At 47.6% G+C, this 17,652-nt stretch overlaps 1 protein-coding gene across 1 annotated transcript in view; it reads right to left on the bottom strand.

Annotated features, from left to right (window-relative positions):
• The window catches only part of Vps35l (VPS35 endosomal protein sorting factor like), a 106,578-nt gene that overhangs the window by 57,287 nt on the left and 31,639 nt on the right, over window positions 1-17,652 (bottom strand). The window contains exons 11-17 of the mRNA XM_041667134.1: window positions 17,054-17,101; window positions 15,542-15,635; window positions 12,338-12,415; window positions 11,798-11,920; window positions 2,726-2,772; window positions 1,366-1,477; window positions 304-420 (exon numbers count right to left, since the gene is read on the bottom strand). Of these exons, the coding sequence (XP_041523068.1) occupies window positions 304-420; window positions 1,366-1,477; window positions 2,726-2,772; window positions 11,798-11,920; window positions 12,338-12,415; window positions 15,542-15,635; window positions 17,054-17,101 (619 nt within the window). The remainder of the gene's footprint in view (window positions 1-303; window positions 421-1,365; window positions 1,478-2,725; window positions 2,773-11,797; window positions 11,921-12,337; window positions 12,416-15,541; window positions 15,636-17,053; window positions 17,102-17,652) is intronic.

A 17,652-nucleotide genomic window follows, 5' to 3' on the forward strand; every position in this document is an offset into this window, starting at 1 on the left:
CTTCCAAAAGTCCTGAGTCCAATTCCCAGCAACAACATGGTGGCTCACAACCATCTGTAAAGCAAAATGTATGGAGCTGGAGAGGTGGCTTGGCAGTTAAGAACACTTGTTGCTCTTGCAGAGAACCCAGGTTTGATTCCCAGCACCCATAACTATAGTTCCAGGGGACCATGGTCACTGCTCACAGATAGTATACAGACATACATGCAGGCAAAACACCTGAACACATTTATAAAAAACTTAAGCGTACACTGTAATACTTCTACAAAAATTAGTGGATCTTAGGTCTAAACGGGCACTCACCTGAGGATTCTTCAACTTAGTGATGACTTTCCAAGCTTCATTGAGAATCTGAAGTCGATCATTCTCAGGAGGATCAGCCAAGGCCAAGTTCAGTCCCAGTGAATGGAAAAGGAGATGCTGAGAAAGTAGAAAACGGTTATGTTCCTAGAGATTTGAAGTCAAAATTACCCGAGGCTTGAAAGATTAAGAAAAGGCTCCAGCATTTCATCTGTCTCCAGGGGAATCCTCCTAAGACTTTTTCTGAAGTTTTAGAGATCCACCCAAACAGCTCTGAGAACTCACGGAGCTGACGCCCACCGCTAAGCATCTCAGGTAAGAGTATGCGCTTAGCCCGTGCGAGAGCAGGAGCTCAGTTCCCAGTACACACCCAAAAGTGAACTGGCCATGGGTGGCCGAATTTGCAGATCACACGTATTACTGGAGGTGGTTTTCACTAACTGGGGGATGGAGAGAGAATGTGTGCGTGTGCGTGCATGTGAGTGTGCGTGTGTGTCTGTGTGTGTGTGTGTGTGTGTGTGTGTGTGTGCGCGCGCGCACGAAGAGGCCAGAATGAAACATGAATGTTGTTCCTCAGGAGCCGTCCACCTTGGCTTTTGAGACAGGCTCTTACTGGGACCTAGGAATCACCACTTAGGTGGACTAACTGGTCAGAGAGCCCCAGGCTCTGCCTGTCTCCACCCACCCCCAGCACTGGGACTACAAGCATGTGCTACCATTCCTGGCTTTTTATGTGGGCATCAAATTCAGGCCCTCATGCTTATACAAGTACTTTACTGACCAAGCACCTCTATAGCCCAACAGCAAATATATTTTAAAGAAGTGTAACCACATCTTTCCTAAACACTCCACGCTGAGTCCATTCACAGGTTCAGCATTCAAGGCCCTATGCAGAGCAGTTCCGTGGCATCAGGGGTCCCAATCTCAACCATCTCCTGTCACACCCTTTGGAAACAGAGCCTTCAGCTGTCTCCTCTAGCCTGCACTGCCCCCACACCTGACTCCAGAGCAACCAGGCAGACACCATTGTCTCTTCTCCCAATATACAGTGAATCAAGAGCCTACCTTGGGGAAGCCAGACTCGTTGCACTCTTTGATCATGCCAATGAAGTCCATAGACCTGGTGGCAATGAACTCAGCCCTGAAAGCTGACATCACGGAGTTCAAGAGCAAAGCACTGAAAGACACAGATGCCCAGTCACTCACAGCTTCCTCAGGATACACGTCCTTCCTTTATTTATTTGTCTATTTACTTTTGTTTGTCTTTTTATGTAGCCTAGGCTGGCATGGAACATACAACCCTCCCATCTCTACTCCTCAAATTCTGGGATTGTGAATAATTGTCACTGTATCTGGCTTGCAAGCCAGATTTAATGCTAGGGTGTACACTGCCTACCAAGAAGGATGATTGACAGCTTTTAATGAAAGGTTATAAGGAAGAAAAAACAATCAAAACAGCAGACATAGTAAGGGGCATTCCCTAGAGGCTGCCACAGGACGCACAGCATATTTGACCTGACAGTGGTTGAATGAACTAGATGGATGGACAGGAAAATCGTCTAATGATAACCCACTTGAGTAGACGTGAGCCTTCACAGGCTCATGCACTAACAAAACTGAATATTCATAACAACATGGGTCCTTGCTATAAATGTGTTTCTTTTATATGAGGAATTTCTTATGAGAGAGACCCTGAATTTTAGGTACTTGAGGAAGATCAAAACCCACTCCAGATGTATACGTATTTGTCACCAAGAAAGTAGTAAAGGGAACCTCACAGGCAGGAGGCAAGAAACCGAGTGTATCCTGGCCCTACCACTTACCAAGCCCCATACAGAAAGGGCTATTAGTATCACCCCCATGCAAGGGGGAAGACTGAGGGGCAGGGTAGTTAGGTTAGTGTGCCAAGATCACAAAGCTAAGTTAGAACAGAGCTGCGGTCTGAGATCAGGCAATTCTAATGTGTTGTTCTGAACCTCCACACAGTCTAACAAACCCCTATGCTTGCTCTCACCCATGTTAACGGTGGAAGCTCAGAAGATTAAATAGAAGCAAACGATGGGCAAGGAGAGAGTTCCGTGGGTAAAGTGGGTACTGCACAGATATGAGGGCCTGGATTCAAATTTCCAGCACCACATAAAGACCTGGCTGTGATGGGGAACACCTGTGACCCCACTGCTGGACAGGCAGAGAAAGAAAGATACCTGTGTTCACTGGCCAACCAGTCTAACTGAATCAGAGAGCTACAGGTTCATGAGAGACCCTGCCTCAAAAATAAGGTGGAGCACCATGGAGAAAGACACCTAACACGGCCCCCTGCCTCTGTGCATGAACTCAGACATACATATACACATTATACACACACACACACAGCCACTGACTGCAATTTCAAGCAGATGCCTATATGAGTCTTATAAGTACTTACTTGTTGCCTAGTTTTTTACATCTCTCCATCATCTCCGTCAGCAAAGCCTAGGAAGTTTAAGAGGAAAAGTGTCAACTCAGAGGATACAAAGCAACATCTCTAAGAGATTTTCAAAGTGCCATACTTTAAACAGCATCCGATTTACATAATGCAAATTCCCACAGCCCTCTGCTTGGCAAGGATGAGAAGGGTAAGAAAGTAAAACAAGTGGTGGTGGCGCGCGCCTTTAATCCCAGCACTCGGGAGGCAGAGGCAGGCGGATCTCTGTGAGCTTGAGGACAGACTGGTCTACAGAGTGAGTTCCAGGACAGCCAGGGCTACAACACAGAAAAACTCTGTCTCAAAAAACTAACAACAACAACAACAACAAAGAGCCGGGGCCAGGCATCAGGCGAGTCCAGGGTCAGGCTCAGTCTCTCCAGCCACTGCTGGCGAGACCTTGGTGAGACACCGAGTTAGACATGGTGGCAGCATCCTACCCAGTGTCACTACAGAACGATGCACCTCCAGCTCCCAGGCATGAACAAGGAGGGAAGTTCTTAAGTTTCTACGACACTCTTACTCATTTGTCAAAGAGCCTGTGGCTTGCTCAGTAATGCAGTCAAAAAGCAATCAACAAATGCCAGGCCACGACTCAGTGCCCACTAATCACAGAGAAGCTTGTTCTCGTGGGTCTCATCTCTCCTACCCAGATGCATTGTGATTCTCCCATTTCACAGACAGGAAACTGAGCTGTGGCCAGATTTTAGCCAAGGTCACACAGCCAGGCACCAGGGTCAGTAGTGACCCCACTGTGCTGGAGGTACATTCCTTACCATGTGCCCTTTCCTAAGTTCCAAGCATGTCCTTCCACCCGAAGGAGACTGCTATACTGCTGTGCACTACAGAGGGCTTTGGAGCCATCTTAAGGTAATGACATGTCTTCAAAAGAGCTCCTGGGTTTTCTGTTTTGCTTTGAAAAATCAATACAAGAAGTAGTCTTTAGGGCAGTGGTTTGGGAATGGTTTTGTATAGTTATAGACAAGGTCAAGCGTAAGACAGAAGGACTAATGCCAGCGGTCTAGACGCTGAGTACTTGACCGGTGTCTGAATAACTGTCCTTTCTTCTGCATGCTTTGCCACAGGGCTGGAGGTCTGGGAAAACCAGACCCCTGTACACATGGGCTAAGCCAGATATGGCCAGTGCTTCCTCCTAAGGAGTGGAAACGAGGTTTGTGTTGAAATCTAACCCTGAAGTCAAAACAATTGTCAGTGCCTTTTTCAGCAACCTTTTTCAGATTCTGGATTCTGTCCCACATCACACTGGATCCTGTTATGTCATGCCCTGCCCCCAAATTTACACATAGAAACCCTAAATTCCAGTGAGACTGTATGCAGGGCCTTTGAGGAAGTACTAAGGATAAGTGAGGTCATCAGTGTGGGACCCCATCCAAAAGGACTGGCAGCTTCAGAAGGAAGGCAGGGAGCGCAGGGAGATGTGTGCACACAGGGAAGGACACGGGAGGAGGCAGCCATCTGCACATGGAGAAGGGAGGGAGGGCGGCCTCACCAGAGACCAGCTCTGCTAGAACCTTGACCTTGGTCTTCAAGCCTCCAGAGTGGTGAGACAGTAACTGTCGGCTGCTCAGGTCTGCCAGGATGTGCTCTCTCCCTGGAGGGCCTGTGGCACCTAACAAATACTCAACCAAAGCTCTGCAGTCTCTCTTAGCTTTTCCTTGTGAGTTTAAAGTTGGCCATGTGTTCCATTTCTAGCTGCTGAGACAGGTGGGGGGGGTCTTCTAAGGGCTTTGAAAAACAATTTAATTGTGACACAGGCGTAGGAGTGGCTGCAGACACCTCGCTCCTAGCAGGAGGCTGCAGAACAGAAAGACAGATGGAAGATGACTGGCCCAGAATGCCTTGCTGCTGAAGGACATACTGATGATATCTGTCATCCAGGCTTGTCAACTGTCTGCTCCTTACAGCCAGAAGAATCCGTGCTGCTGCTAAGATGCTGTCACAATGGCTTCTTGACCCACTCAAGACACACTACTTAGAAAGTCACTCTTGACAACTAACCCCAAGTGCTATCTCGGAAAAGCTGAGAAAGGGAAATCCTGTACAAGTGTGATACTCCACAGCACACAAATGCAAACCCTACTGAAGGAGCAACCTTAACACACGGAACAATGACTGGGGCGCAGGGGAGAAGGCAGGGAGGAGGACAGACAGGACGCATGCTTTCCTGAGTGCCGTTCTTCCATATGCACACATGCACATGTATACACCACACACATGCACATGCAAGCGTGCACATACATAGTAATGTGTTGGCCATTTTTAAGGTTTTTGGACAGAGTCTTGATGTGTAGCCCAGATTGACTTGAAACTTGCTACATATATGACCCAGGCTGGTCTCCAACCCTTAATTTTCCTGATTCAACCTCTCGAGTGCTAGGCCAGCATGCCTGAGCCACTTAACATTTCTGAAAAGATGAACTGAGGAAAATGCCTGTCTAAAGGGAAAATAACCTGTTTTTCTTTTGTTTTCTAATATCATTTTAGGAAATGGAGAGATGGCTCAGCCAGTGACACACCTGCTTCAACACACAAAAAAGTCCTGAGATTGGATCTTCAAACGCCAAGAAAAATCCAGGCAAGATGGTTTGTACATCAGATTTGGGGGCGAAGGAATGAAGACAGGAGTCCTGAAGCTCACCAGCCAGCCAGTCCAGTCTAATCAATGAACTTTAGGTTTAGTGAGAGACCTTGTCTCTAAAAGAAAGGTAGAAGGCTAGCAAAACAGTTCACCAAGTAAAGGCTGTTATTGCACAAGCCTGGAGACCTGGGTTCACGACTCAGAACAGGCAAGGTATCAGGGTGGGAACAGAGCATCCGCTCCACAGAGCTGTCCTCTGACCTCCACATGTTCACCGTGGTACATGTAACACCCTTCCCCAACCCATACAATAACAAAAAAAATTAAAAATGTAATTAGAAGAATAAAGGTGGCGGGTGTTAGTGAAGCACGCCTTTAATCCTACCACTCAGGAGGCAGACAGGCAGATCTCTATGAGTTTGAGCCCAGCCTGGTCTACAGAGTGAGATCCAAGACAAATGAGGCTATCCAGAGAAACCTTGTCTCAAAAATCAAATCATTAAATAACTAAAATAAAGGTGGAAAGAAACTGAAGAAAACACCTGCTATCTACCTCTGGCTTCTACTCACACGTGCATATATCTACACTAACAAGTACATACATCACACTACACACAATGCAACACACACAAGAATGCATCAAAAATGTCTTCAAGAAGATATGGAGTGGCAGTGATGGCACAAGCTTTTAATCCCAGCACTCGAGAGGCAGAGGCAGGGGGATCTCTGTGAGTCGAGGCCATCCTGGTCTACAGAGTGATTACCAGGACAGGCTCCAAAGCTACACCAAGAAACCTTGTCTTGAAAAATATATGAATGGGGCTGTCATACAAAATAAAGCACATCTGTAAGTGTCCAGGGTAACAAGCATTACACAAGCAGGCAAATCCACATGAGGATAATTTTATTTATTTCATTCTGGTCTTTCGCAGGGACAAGAGGACCAACAGTTCAAAGCCCGCTGAGGTTGTAACAGACTTCTGGCCTGGCTAACCCACTGAAGCACTCCCAGCTCGACATACATAGCATCCACACTCAACAGAACCTGCAATGCATAAGGTAGGCACTGGGAGTCAGACTTTGTGTATACTCTTAGTACTATTCTTGCTCCCAAATTTCATTATCTACACACTTTGTTGTTCTCATAAACACTATAAGAGATAGCTAGCTACAAAATGCATCTAGATATATCAATATGCATCTAGGAATGTATGACTCCTCATCTTCTAATCATAATTAATAATATTTGGGTATTGATCTTTCTAGAACTTCACCTTTGTGAATATCAGTATTCACTATTATATCAGTTACTAGTATAGAAGTCTGCTTTGTTTTTTACAGAAACAGGACAACCCTATTCATGCTGGACTGTAGTGATGTTTTTTTTTTAAAAAAAAAACAGAAAAAGGGGAAATGATGTACGTGGGTCTTCTTTCTATGTGTTGCTTTCATTGGTTAATTAATAAAGAAACTGCTTGGCCTGATAGGTCAGAACATAGGTGAGTGGAGTAGACAGAACAGAATGCTGGGAAGAAGGGAAGTGAGGCAGACGCTATAGCTCTCCTCTCCGAGATGGACACAGGTTAGAATCTTCCCGGTAAGCCACCACCTCGTGGTGCTACACACATTAATAGAAATGGGTTAATCAAGATGTGAGAGTTAGCCAATAAGAGGCTACAGCTAATGGGCCAAGCAGTGTTTAAATGAATACAATTTGTGTGTTATTTCGGGGCATAAGCTAGCCAGGTGGCTGGGAGCCGGCGGCAGGAACACAGCCTGCTGTTCCCACTACACTGGACTGCAAATGACCCTGTCTACTCAAGAATCAAGGATAACCCTCCCTGCTTCCATGGAACACAGGGCCATCATTTTAATGGCTGAGCAGTCACATCACAAGCAGATGGTTTTCAAACTGACCCTAACTGATGGATATGTAAAATGTTTTTCTTCCATTTTTCCTGTTATTTCTCTTCACTGGGATTTTTTTTCTAATAAGCAAATAGAACATAACTATGTGCAGAACCTTAGATATTAGACATTTGTGATATTAGCCTCACTTTGCACTTCTGTGTATATGAAGAGGGTGCGTGTGTGTGTGTGTGTGTGTGTGTGTGTGTGTGTGCGTGGTGCGCAGGTTCATGCACACACTAGGCTGGAAGATGATACTGGTTGTCCTGCTCTTGCTCTCTGCTTTGTTCCTTTTGGATGGGGTCTCTCACAAAACCTGGTGTTCTACTAGTGAGCAGCAAATCTCAGACATCCCCTTCTGTACCCCAAATAGCACTAGAATTACATGGGAATGTGCAGGCACCAGGATGTCCAGGCAACTTTTTGACACGGGTCCTTATGTTCACACAGCAGGACTCTCACCTGCTAAGCCATCGCTCTAGATTCGTGTTGTTATTGTCATTTTCTGTTAGGATTGCTATGAGAGTGAGCACATGTATGCACACACTGTGGGGCGTGTGTGGAGGTTGGAGACAACTTTAGAGATTCGGTTTCTCCTTTTACATTTATGTGGGTTCTGGGAATGGAACTTAGGTCACAGGCTTATGTGGCCAGTGTCTTTACCCACTGAGCCCAGCACACTGGTCCTGTACTTTCCCATTTTTGAAATAGGGTCTTGGTATGTAGATGAGGCTGGCCTCCACCTCAGATTCACTATGTAGCCCTGGCAGGCCTCAAAGTTGAGGTGACCCTCCTGCCTCAATCTCCCAAGGATTGGGATTACAGGCAGGTGTCACCCCGCCTGCCGTGTGTTTTTCAGTGTCTAAGGAGCAGTCTCCAGGAAGCACACTGGAGTACAAAGGATTGGGATTGCAGGCAGGTATCACCCGCCTGCCCTGTGTTGACAGTGTCTAAGGAGTCGTCTCTAGGAAGCACACTGGAATGCAAAGTCCCTTGCATCATCTGTCAGGGCTTACATCTACCTCAGGTGCAGAAGGCACCCAGAGGGGACAAGCTGAAAGACACCTGCTACCTTTGGAGTCAGCACCACACACCGACTCTTTCCAGCTGTGTGATATGTAAGACATTCTCAGTCATGGCTGCCTCAACTGTCAGACCAGGACAATAAGAGCACATGGAAGACTTTGGATAATTCAAGCAGAGTAAACCCCTCAGAGATGGTATGTCATGGGCCTTGACAAAGAAGTAGCTGTGTGACAGTCTCACGTTGTCTGTGACTCAGCTCCCTACTCCACAAGGTCACATGGCCTTCCACACACCTCTAGACATGACTGATGGCCTGGGAGGGAAAGGCTTCAGAGATTAAATAGGAAAGTGACTCACCTACAGGAAAATCTCTCTCTCTCTCTCTCTCTCTCTCTCTCTCTCTCTCTCTCTCTCACACACACACACACACACACACACACACACACACACTCAAAGCGCGAAAGCACCCAAGATAGAACACTGACAATTGACAGATGGCAAGATTTTGGGTGGCCATCTTTCTTTCACCTTGTCTAAATTTTCTCTAAGTTTCAGGATGTTTACTCACACTTACCCACCCCTCCTCCTGTCTTTGCACAGCACCCCTCCCTCACCCAAGCTGGTATGTCTCTGCCATCTGCATTCCTCAGGACACTCCTCTCTTCAGACCGTTTGCCTTTCCAAAGCCCCGCAGGCTCCTCTTCTCAGGATGGTGGAACCTGGCCTAACCCTGGCCATGCCGGGCACTCCAGCTGGCCAGATTTTTTCCTCTTCTCAAGTATTCCCAGACCCTTACCGTGCACCTAGCCTACCTATTCACACAGGTCCCCTCCCAGCTGTCCCTGGTCTTCAAGCCAGCTCAGGTTTCCATTGGCTCACATGAGCTCTGCCAGGACCACCCTCATCATGGTCCCCAGAGCCACAGCCCTTAGAGAAAGGTTAACCCGGTCCTACTGTCCGCCTCCAGGGAGAGCCCGGAGCTGCACTGTCCTTTCCGCCTTCACCATCGACAAGCTGCTGGGCAACTCAGCCATGGACCATACGACTCTGAGAATCACCACAGGCCTCCTCCAACCCCCCACTTCATCAAACAGCAACACATAGTTTCTCAAGTCACTTATTCCCATCACCCACGGCGAGCTGTGTACAACAGCTACCCTTGTCTAAGCTGGGGTACCTGAAATGAAGCGGCAATCTTTCACTTATTACAGTCTCAGCTGTAGAAAGAAAGAAAAAATCCCACCTACAAACCATAATAGGGGAAAACCTTATTATTATTATTATTATTATTATTATTATTATTATTATTGAGACAGGGTCCTCCTATGTAGCCCAGACTAGGCTCAACTATGATCCTCCTGCCTCACTTCCCAAATGCTAGGATTACAGGCCTGCCAACACATCTGGCTGTGGATTTCGATTACAATTTGCAACTTTACACATCAGATGCAGCTAACATCTGTCCCTTCCCTCGCAGCTGCCTGAGCTGTGCAGACCAACTGCTGTGGCCCAACTTTTCAACATTCTATTTGAAAGACTGGCTAGAGACACACTCTCTGGCCTCCCCTCGCCTCGTTCCAGCTATCCAAGAGCTCTTAGTACCAAACTGTCACCATCCCTTCAACTCCACCTTCCTTACTGACAGCATGTCATCTACTGTTTAGAAATTATTAACTTTTTTTTTTAAAACAAGATACTGCAAGTCCCTCATCTAAGTGCCCCAAGAACACAGTTTATCATTATTCAGGTGACCTAATTTTCCAGTCACTTCTCCTACTGCAGGATGCTTTCCTAGAGCGGTACTCCCCACAGAAGGTTCTATTCCCAGCCTGACTCCTCTGAGACTTCTGATGGTTCAAATAAACGCAAGGGCATCTTGGGACACCCTCCCTGCATTTCTTCATCTGATTTTGCCTTTCATTAAAATAAGAAAAAAAAGCGTTCTTATTTCCAGCACACTAACCCTTCTTGTAGGAGTGTTTGAATCATTCAGAGGAAGGCTGAGGGGTTCTGTTTTCACCATCAAGTTTGTGGCACATTTTCCCCCAGGAGGGGACCACATGTGGTTGCTAAAGACCACATAGCACCTAGCAGCTCTCCAAATTACCTTCCATTTAGACATGAAATCGGCTTACAAAATGATTAAAACAATCCCCACCTAAAATATAGCAAGTCTTTGCCCCCCCCCCATACTTTAGATTCCAAAAAGTAAAACCACACACAGGGCAAAGGGAATTCAGTTAAGATGGTCTCAAAGCGATCCAGGTATGAAGGTGTACGCTGTAATCCCAGCAATCAAGAGACTAAGGCAGGAGGATAATGAGTTTGAGGTTAGCCTGGGCTACAAAGCAAGACCCCCACTGAACATAGGGCTGTATGTGGGATACCACACGCTAGAGAACAGGGATTGTCACAGATAAAGACACAGTATTCTCAGTAACAAGGAGCGAGTCATCAGGCTCCCACTGTCCCATGACAAGGTCACAGAGTCGAGGACAGACCCAATCACCCCAGCACCAAAGCCCTTATTCCAGCCCTAGGCTACTCCATGGCTGACCACCCACACAGCAGTGAGTAGAGCTACTGCTTCTGCTCAGCTATGTACTGGGAACGGCCTTACGCCAGGACAGACAGGCACTCACGGGGTCAAGTCTTTCAAAGGACCCTGCACCCTTCCAGTGAATGCACACACAAGAATTCAGTCGGAGCCCTGGTAGCTACTTCCAGTTTTGCACCATTACAACTACATGAACATATGTGTTCATGTTAAATGCTCGTCGTTTATCTCTCCAGGATCAACCCATGAAAGCAGCACTGCTCAGTCAGAAGCCTGCTCTTTTTGTTGCCTGTTGCTGGGAAACAGGCCCCTGACTCTGAACAGCTTTCCCCACACTGCAGTTTACAGCAAGCTGCCTTTTCCTCTCGACCACCAAGAGGCAGGCCAGGAAAGCCATCTACCACAGTCATGTCAGCACGCTCTGAGAACCACCGGGAAGAAAAAAAATCATATTTCTGTTACCAGCTTAATTCCTGAGAGTATATCACTCAGAAGAGAAAAGTGGGGGGTGAGGAAAAGGAGGAAGCATTACGCAAGCAATAAGGAAAGGTCTACTTGCCCTTGCGTGAAATAGGACAGTGCCACCTGCTACACAGGCCTCACGGAACTGTGACAGACACAAATGGGGCAGAGGAGAAACGTCCCCCACCCTGGAGGAGGATCTCAAAGGTTTCCCTCTGTCGCCACTTTCCAGCCATAAGAATGTAGCCTCTCCGAGAGGCTCCTCTCCTTCCAGTGCAGGAAAGGACATAATCTAGAAAGGCAATCGGCATAGAACCAACCACCCATTCAGCTGAGCTCTCCAGAAAGGCAGCTGGTACAGACATTACTGAAGCTGCCAGAAAAGGACCCTGGGAATATTACAGGACACACTGAGCAGGGTCTCACACCATGGAGAAGGGGAGTCAGCCCTGCTCCCAAGGGGTACCCCCACTGGCCTTACCTCAGGGGCATGGTAGGAGACACACTGAAAGATCCAACCCATGGCGGGCGAGTACAGAGGGAGATAGGACAACAGCTCCACACCCTGGGCCACCAGCTGGTTCTGGACCGTGTCTCCGTGAATCTACAGGACATCAGAGAGGAGGGGAGTCACTCACACACACCAGGCGGGCTTGGAGGTGCATGGATGGATACGATGGACAGCCTGCTTCCTCTGTGTATTTAAAAACAAAATACACAGCGAGTTTCCCACGCCACCCAGCAGAGCAGCTCTGGAGGAGTGTTGTACAGGCAGAAGTAACCCATGCCAGGCAGTAAGGCTGAGTGGCTAGTGCCATTTCCTGTTCATAAATGTGTGTCAGCTCTCCCTCCATCCACTACAGGGCATGGTCCCTGCAGACACCCGTGCCACTCTGCACATCTGGCCGGCTGCAAGGATCCTCAGCCCACTTGGTCTTGTGAATCTGACGAGCCCACTTGGTCTTGTGAATCTGCTCCCACCAAAGTGAGTTCAATGAGCTGCTAAGCGGTGCTCTCCTACCTGTTTAAATGTAAGCAGGAAATCAAAGAAGTTCTTGTTGAGGCTTTCCTTGAGGTGCGGGGCCACTTCCATCCCCACCTGCAACCAAACAAAGCGAAACCCTCTTAGCAGCAAAGAGCCAGGTGCAAATAAGATGACGTGCCTGCCTTATCGTACTTTTTTTCTTTTCAACCCAGGCTGTCTCTATTCCATGACTGGCCTTGCACCCAGTCCTCCTGCCTCGTTCTCTAAAGTGCTGGAATTACAAATGTGTGCCACATACCTAGCTACAGTACCACTTTGAAAACAGAAAACAAAGGAGCTAGGATATAGCTCAGCAGTAGAGCTGAACATGTAAAGGGTCCTAGTATTCAATTCCCAGCACCACAGCATGCACACATGCGTGGGCGCACACACACACAAATACACACGTATGCATACACATACACATTTGGAGGAAAAGCCTACATCATTCTGCTTATCTATTTTCCCGCTCAATAAACATGCATTAATTTTATAAGAAAAACCACAGATGCTATTTTTAACGAAAAATGACATTTGGGATCAACTTTGAGTTCCCTCCAAGGCAATGAATGTATTTCTGAAGAAACCACCAGAGAACAAATCAATACAGCACAAAGAAGGCCGTGCTCTCTTTTTTTTTTTTTTTTTGGTTTTTCGAGACAGGGTTTCTCTGTGGTTTTGGAGCCTGTCCTGGAACTAGCTCTTCTAGACCAGGCTGGTCTCGAACTCCCAGAGATCCACCTGCCTCTGCCTCCCGAGTGCTGGGATTAAAGGCATGCACCACCACTGCCCGGCTGAGGGCGTGCTCTCAAGACGACGAAAACAATCTTCTCTTTTAACACACAAGATGATCAACACTCATGGATATTTTTAGTAGATGAAGCAAGATTAAGATATAGGCAAGGAGTGGCAGGGTGGTGGTCCCATGCTCAGTACATACAAGGCCCTGGGTTCGACTCAGCATCCTCCTTAACCCCCAAAGCTTAGGGAGCCAAAGACACTCAGTTACCATGTCATTGCTGACAGCAGTGCAGACACATTCTTTATTAGGCAAACATGAAAAAAGACACACTTTTAAATGTGTCTTACAGAATTTTAATATGACAAGCACGAAGCTAACAAACGCCATGGCCTGTCCGGTGAGATGGTTCAGTAGACAAAAGCGCCTGTTGCCAAAACTAACATTCCGAACACAATCCTGGAGCCCAAGTAGCAGAGAGAAGACCGACCTCATGGCATGCCCTCCCACACTAAGGGAATATAACAACAATTATTTTTTAAAGCTATCGTCCAGGGCAGGCATGGTAGCTTACATCTTTAATCCCAGCCTTCAGGAGGCAGGGGCAGGTGGAGTTCCAGGCCAGTCAAGGCTACATAATGAGATCCTGTCTCAAAATAAATAAATAAACAAACAAACAAATAGCCATCAGCCATCATTAGCAGCTCCAGAAAGCAGTACTTTAAAAACAGTGTGCGGTTTAAAGTTTGAAGCAAGGTACCTAAGGCAGAGGAGAAAGAGTGCTTTTTGAATACAATCTAGCAAAACAAACAAAAACTCTCCCCTATGTGCACTCAGAGCGCTGGGGTCATAGGTAAGTGAAGGTATGCATCTCAGCTAGGAATAAGCATTTGGATGTCATAACCGGTACACCAAGCTCAGTTCCAAACCACTGGCCAACCAAAGATAAGACTTCCTACAGGAAGCTGCTGCCTGGGCTCCTCCAGCCGGAACAGAATTCTCCCAGTTACCAGGCCAGTGGTTCCCAAAAGGACGCTGTTCTGATGGTATCAACCACCACCCTTTGGGTGTGAGACTCACCAGAGGGTTAAATTCCCAGAACAGCTGAAAGGCCACAGGGTATTTCCAAGGATGGCCACCTAGCTAACAACCAGCTCCACCGGTTCTGAGTCTGTTGTCTGCCCCTCTATGTGATACCTTAGATGTCTAGGGACTCTACATCAGAGGACAGAGAGGGTTGCCCAGAGGGCAGGCAGTAGAGAGCAGCTGCAGGGGCCACAGATGGAGGGCTGGAGGAGGGGCTACTCTGCCTCTCCCCTGGTAAACACTTCAGGCTCACCCACTCACTGCTTTTGTTCTTTTCTTCTTCTTTTTTTTCCCTCTCTCTTCTCATCAAGCCAAGGCAGCAGTTTAGGAGTCAGTCTGGCTCTTGGAGCTGCTGCCTGGCCTCAGTCCAGCCCTGGGGTAGCACAGGGAGCTGCTGGCGGCTCCTCCACCCCCACCTACTCATTCCCTCTGCTTCTGCATCAGCCCACTACGTTATGTTTAGGGATGATCCTTCCTAGCCATTAGTCCCACAGAGTTGAGTTCTCAGGAGTGGGCACATGCCCAAGGCCCAATAAGTTAAGTACACTCCCATGCCACAGCCACGGTGGTGGGATGGAGGTGAGTGGCCCAAGGTAGTGTCCAGTGAATCAGCTTTGAGACTAGCGGGATCTACTGGGAAGAGGCACTTTACAAGTAACCTAAAAACAGTCCCTAAATGTGATGTGTGGGAGCTGAACACTGCTGTAGTCTACCATATATAAAGAGCAAATACAGAAGGAAGCCAATCCAGACGAAGCAAATGCCCAACTTTGTAGATCTAGACCTAGCCAAGTGCTAGTCTGTATTTTCAGACTCATTTTCTATCAGTTCCTATCTAACACCTGAGAAGACAATTTAAGAGGAGAGGATTATCCTTGCCCAGTCGTCTCCGATCACCACAGCAGCCCAAACCTATGTCAGGGATGGTGCTCCCTCCCAGGCCTTCGCCAGCTCACACCTAGCCCAACTCTTTAACTAGGGACACACACACAAACACACAAACACACACACACACACACACATACACACACACACACACACACACACACACACACACACACACACCAAATAAACCCAGAGAATTCAACACAAGGAAAAGTCGGTCTCAAGTGACTGAAAAAGAGCCTAGGGCCTCCTTCCCAGCTGGAACTGAGAAAATTAATCCAGAAAACCAGTTCACTTGGGTGAAGATGACCTTAAACGTCCCCTAATTAGAACTGCGGTAAGCTGGTCTACTTCCAAATTAACTTTTACAAGCCACTCCGCAGCTCTCCTCTCTGTGAGGACCGTGTCCTCCAACCCGCAGCTAACAAAGCAGAGGTAGCTGGAGAAGGAACTGCTAAGGAGGCAGAGTCAGCTCTGCGAGCTCAGCATACCCGACACAGATAGGCCCGGGCGTACACGGACACGAGTGGGTCCCCAATCCCTCTGATCATGCTCGTCAGTCGGGGCAGGCACTCTGAAATTCCCCTGTGGGAGAAAGAAGGGCAGAGTTACACCTCATGGGAGGATCTGCTGTTCTTCACCTCCATTCTCCTCTGTGCAGAAGAGAAAAACACTACTGTAAGAACCAAGGTCAAAGCTTCAGTTCCGTGTGACTAGTCTGTGGGGACAACTTACTGATGCTCCCCAGAAACACTCCTGTCTGAGGTCAGAGTTATTTGAATTCATTTATTTTGGTGTGTTGGAGACTAGCCTCAAAGCCTCAATTCTCCTGCCCTAGTGGCGGGACCGCAGGTGTGAGCTGCCTACCCAAGCCCCACTTTATAAATTGTAAGTTTTATCCCTCTCGTGACTTTCCATCAATTGCCAGCCTTCTGATCTTTTATATCAGTGGTTCTCAACCTGTGGGTCACAACCCCTTTGGGGGTCAAATGGCCCTTTCACAGATGTCACATATCAGATATACCGTATATCAGATAATTACCTTATGATTCATAGCCGTAGCAAAATTAGAATTATACAGTAGCAACAAAAATATTTTTATGGTTGGGGGGGGTCACCATAACATGAGGAACTGTATTAAAGGGTCACGGCATGAAAAGGTTGAGAAGCACTGTTCTATATAGATCTATACGGATCACTGTTGGGTCCTGGATCAGTGTCCTATGTCCCATCTCTTCCTACCACCTCAGGCTGGCAGCAAATGGCGACCTCAAACCCCATCAATGTGACCTAAGATTCATTCCTGTGACACAGGTCTTCCCTCTTAGACACGATCCTCGCCCAAGTGGGGAGGCAAAAATAACTATTTCTTCAGCACCCATAAACCATGCCAGTCACCCATAGCTCCAAATTAAACAGTTCTCTGTGGGAAGTCCCTGGCTGCCCTTATGAGCTTGTGACACAGGTGCCAGGCATGACTCTAAATGCCACTGGCTTCCTCAAGGCATGCAAATGGCTCGGAATCCTGTTTGCATGCTACCTCAGCCCCGCTGCCTCAGCCCCAGGAGCAAAGGCTCCTGCTTCCACCGTGATCTTTACCATGATCGCCAACAGTGGCAGCCTACATAGCAAGGTGCAGGCACCCAGTGCTGTGTGTGTAGTCAGGGCCCACGCTTCTCAGTAGGTCTGTGCTCAGCAAAGGGGATTGAGGCTCAGGGTGTAAATAACTTACTGGAGACCCATGGCCAGATCCCAGGGAACAGACCTCCTGCAGGCTACACACCGCCCCACCCCCGCACCTGACTTTCCCTCTCTGTTCATCATATAGGGACTAAAATGTCATCTCCACTTAATTAAGTTTCCATGTAAGTGAGAAAATACATGGGGAATCAGCACAGGATCACACACCACAAACTCAATGACAATTGCTACTGTCACACCGCTATCGTGGGCTTGTGTCTTTGAACAGGAACCCTACAGCCCCAGATGAAAAAGGGTCTTACGTTTTGGAGAGGAATTTGTTACACTTCAGGATGGATGCTTCCACGTAACTATAGAAACGTTCCGTTAAGGAAGACATGGTCCAGGATGGCCTGTTCCCTGCCAGACAAAGGCTACTCCAGAGGGAAACAAAGACCAGTAAGTTAGGCAGGAGAAGGACATCACGGCCCATGGCCATGGAGAGAACTGATAGGCAGCTGCCGTGTTCTCTACAGGGTCCTCCAAGTTCCGCGCTTGTTTAAGTTTGGGGAAATGTTGCTTGTTGGCTCCTGGCTCTGGTGAGATTTAAAGTGAGTTTTAAACCTTCCAATCAAAGCCCCATGGGGAACATAGACCTGAGATAACTAAGATACAGTGTGTGTAGGTCAATGTCCCCATGCTTCAGTACTGGGGTACTGGACCCTCGAGATGGCTCACTGGGTTGCCACCAAGCCGGAGGACCTGCACCATCAGGGTGACTCACAACCACCTGTAAACTCAGCTCCAAGTGAACCAATGCCTCTGGCCTCCGAGGGTATACAAACACAACTGTCACACAGTTAAAAACAAAATAAATCTTTTTTAAAAAATGAGACTTCTTAACATGGGAATGTTGCTCAAA

Source organism: Microtus oregoni, unplaced genomic scaffold (assembly GCF_018167655.1).
Source record: "Microtus oregoni isolate MIOR12 unplaced genomic scaffold, Mior012 000016F_ref0000370, whole genome shotgun sequence".
NCBI classification, from domain to species: domain Eukaryota; kingdom Metazoa; phylum Chordata; class Mammalia; order Rodentia; family Cricetidae; genus Microtus; species Microtus oregoni.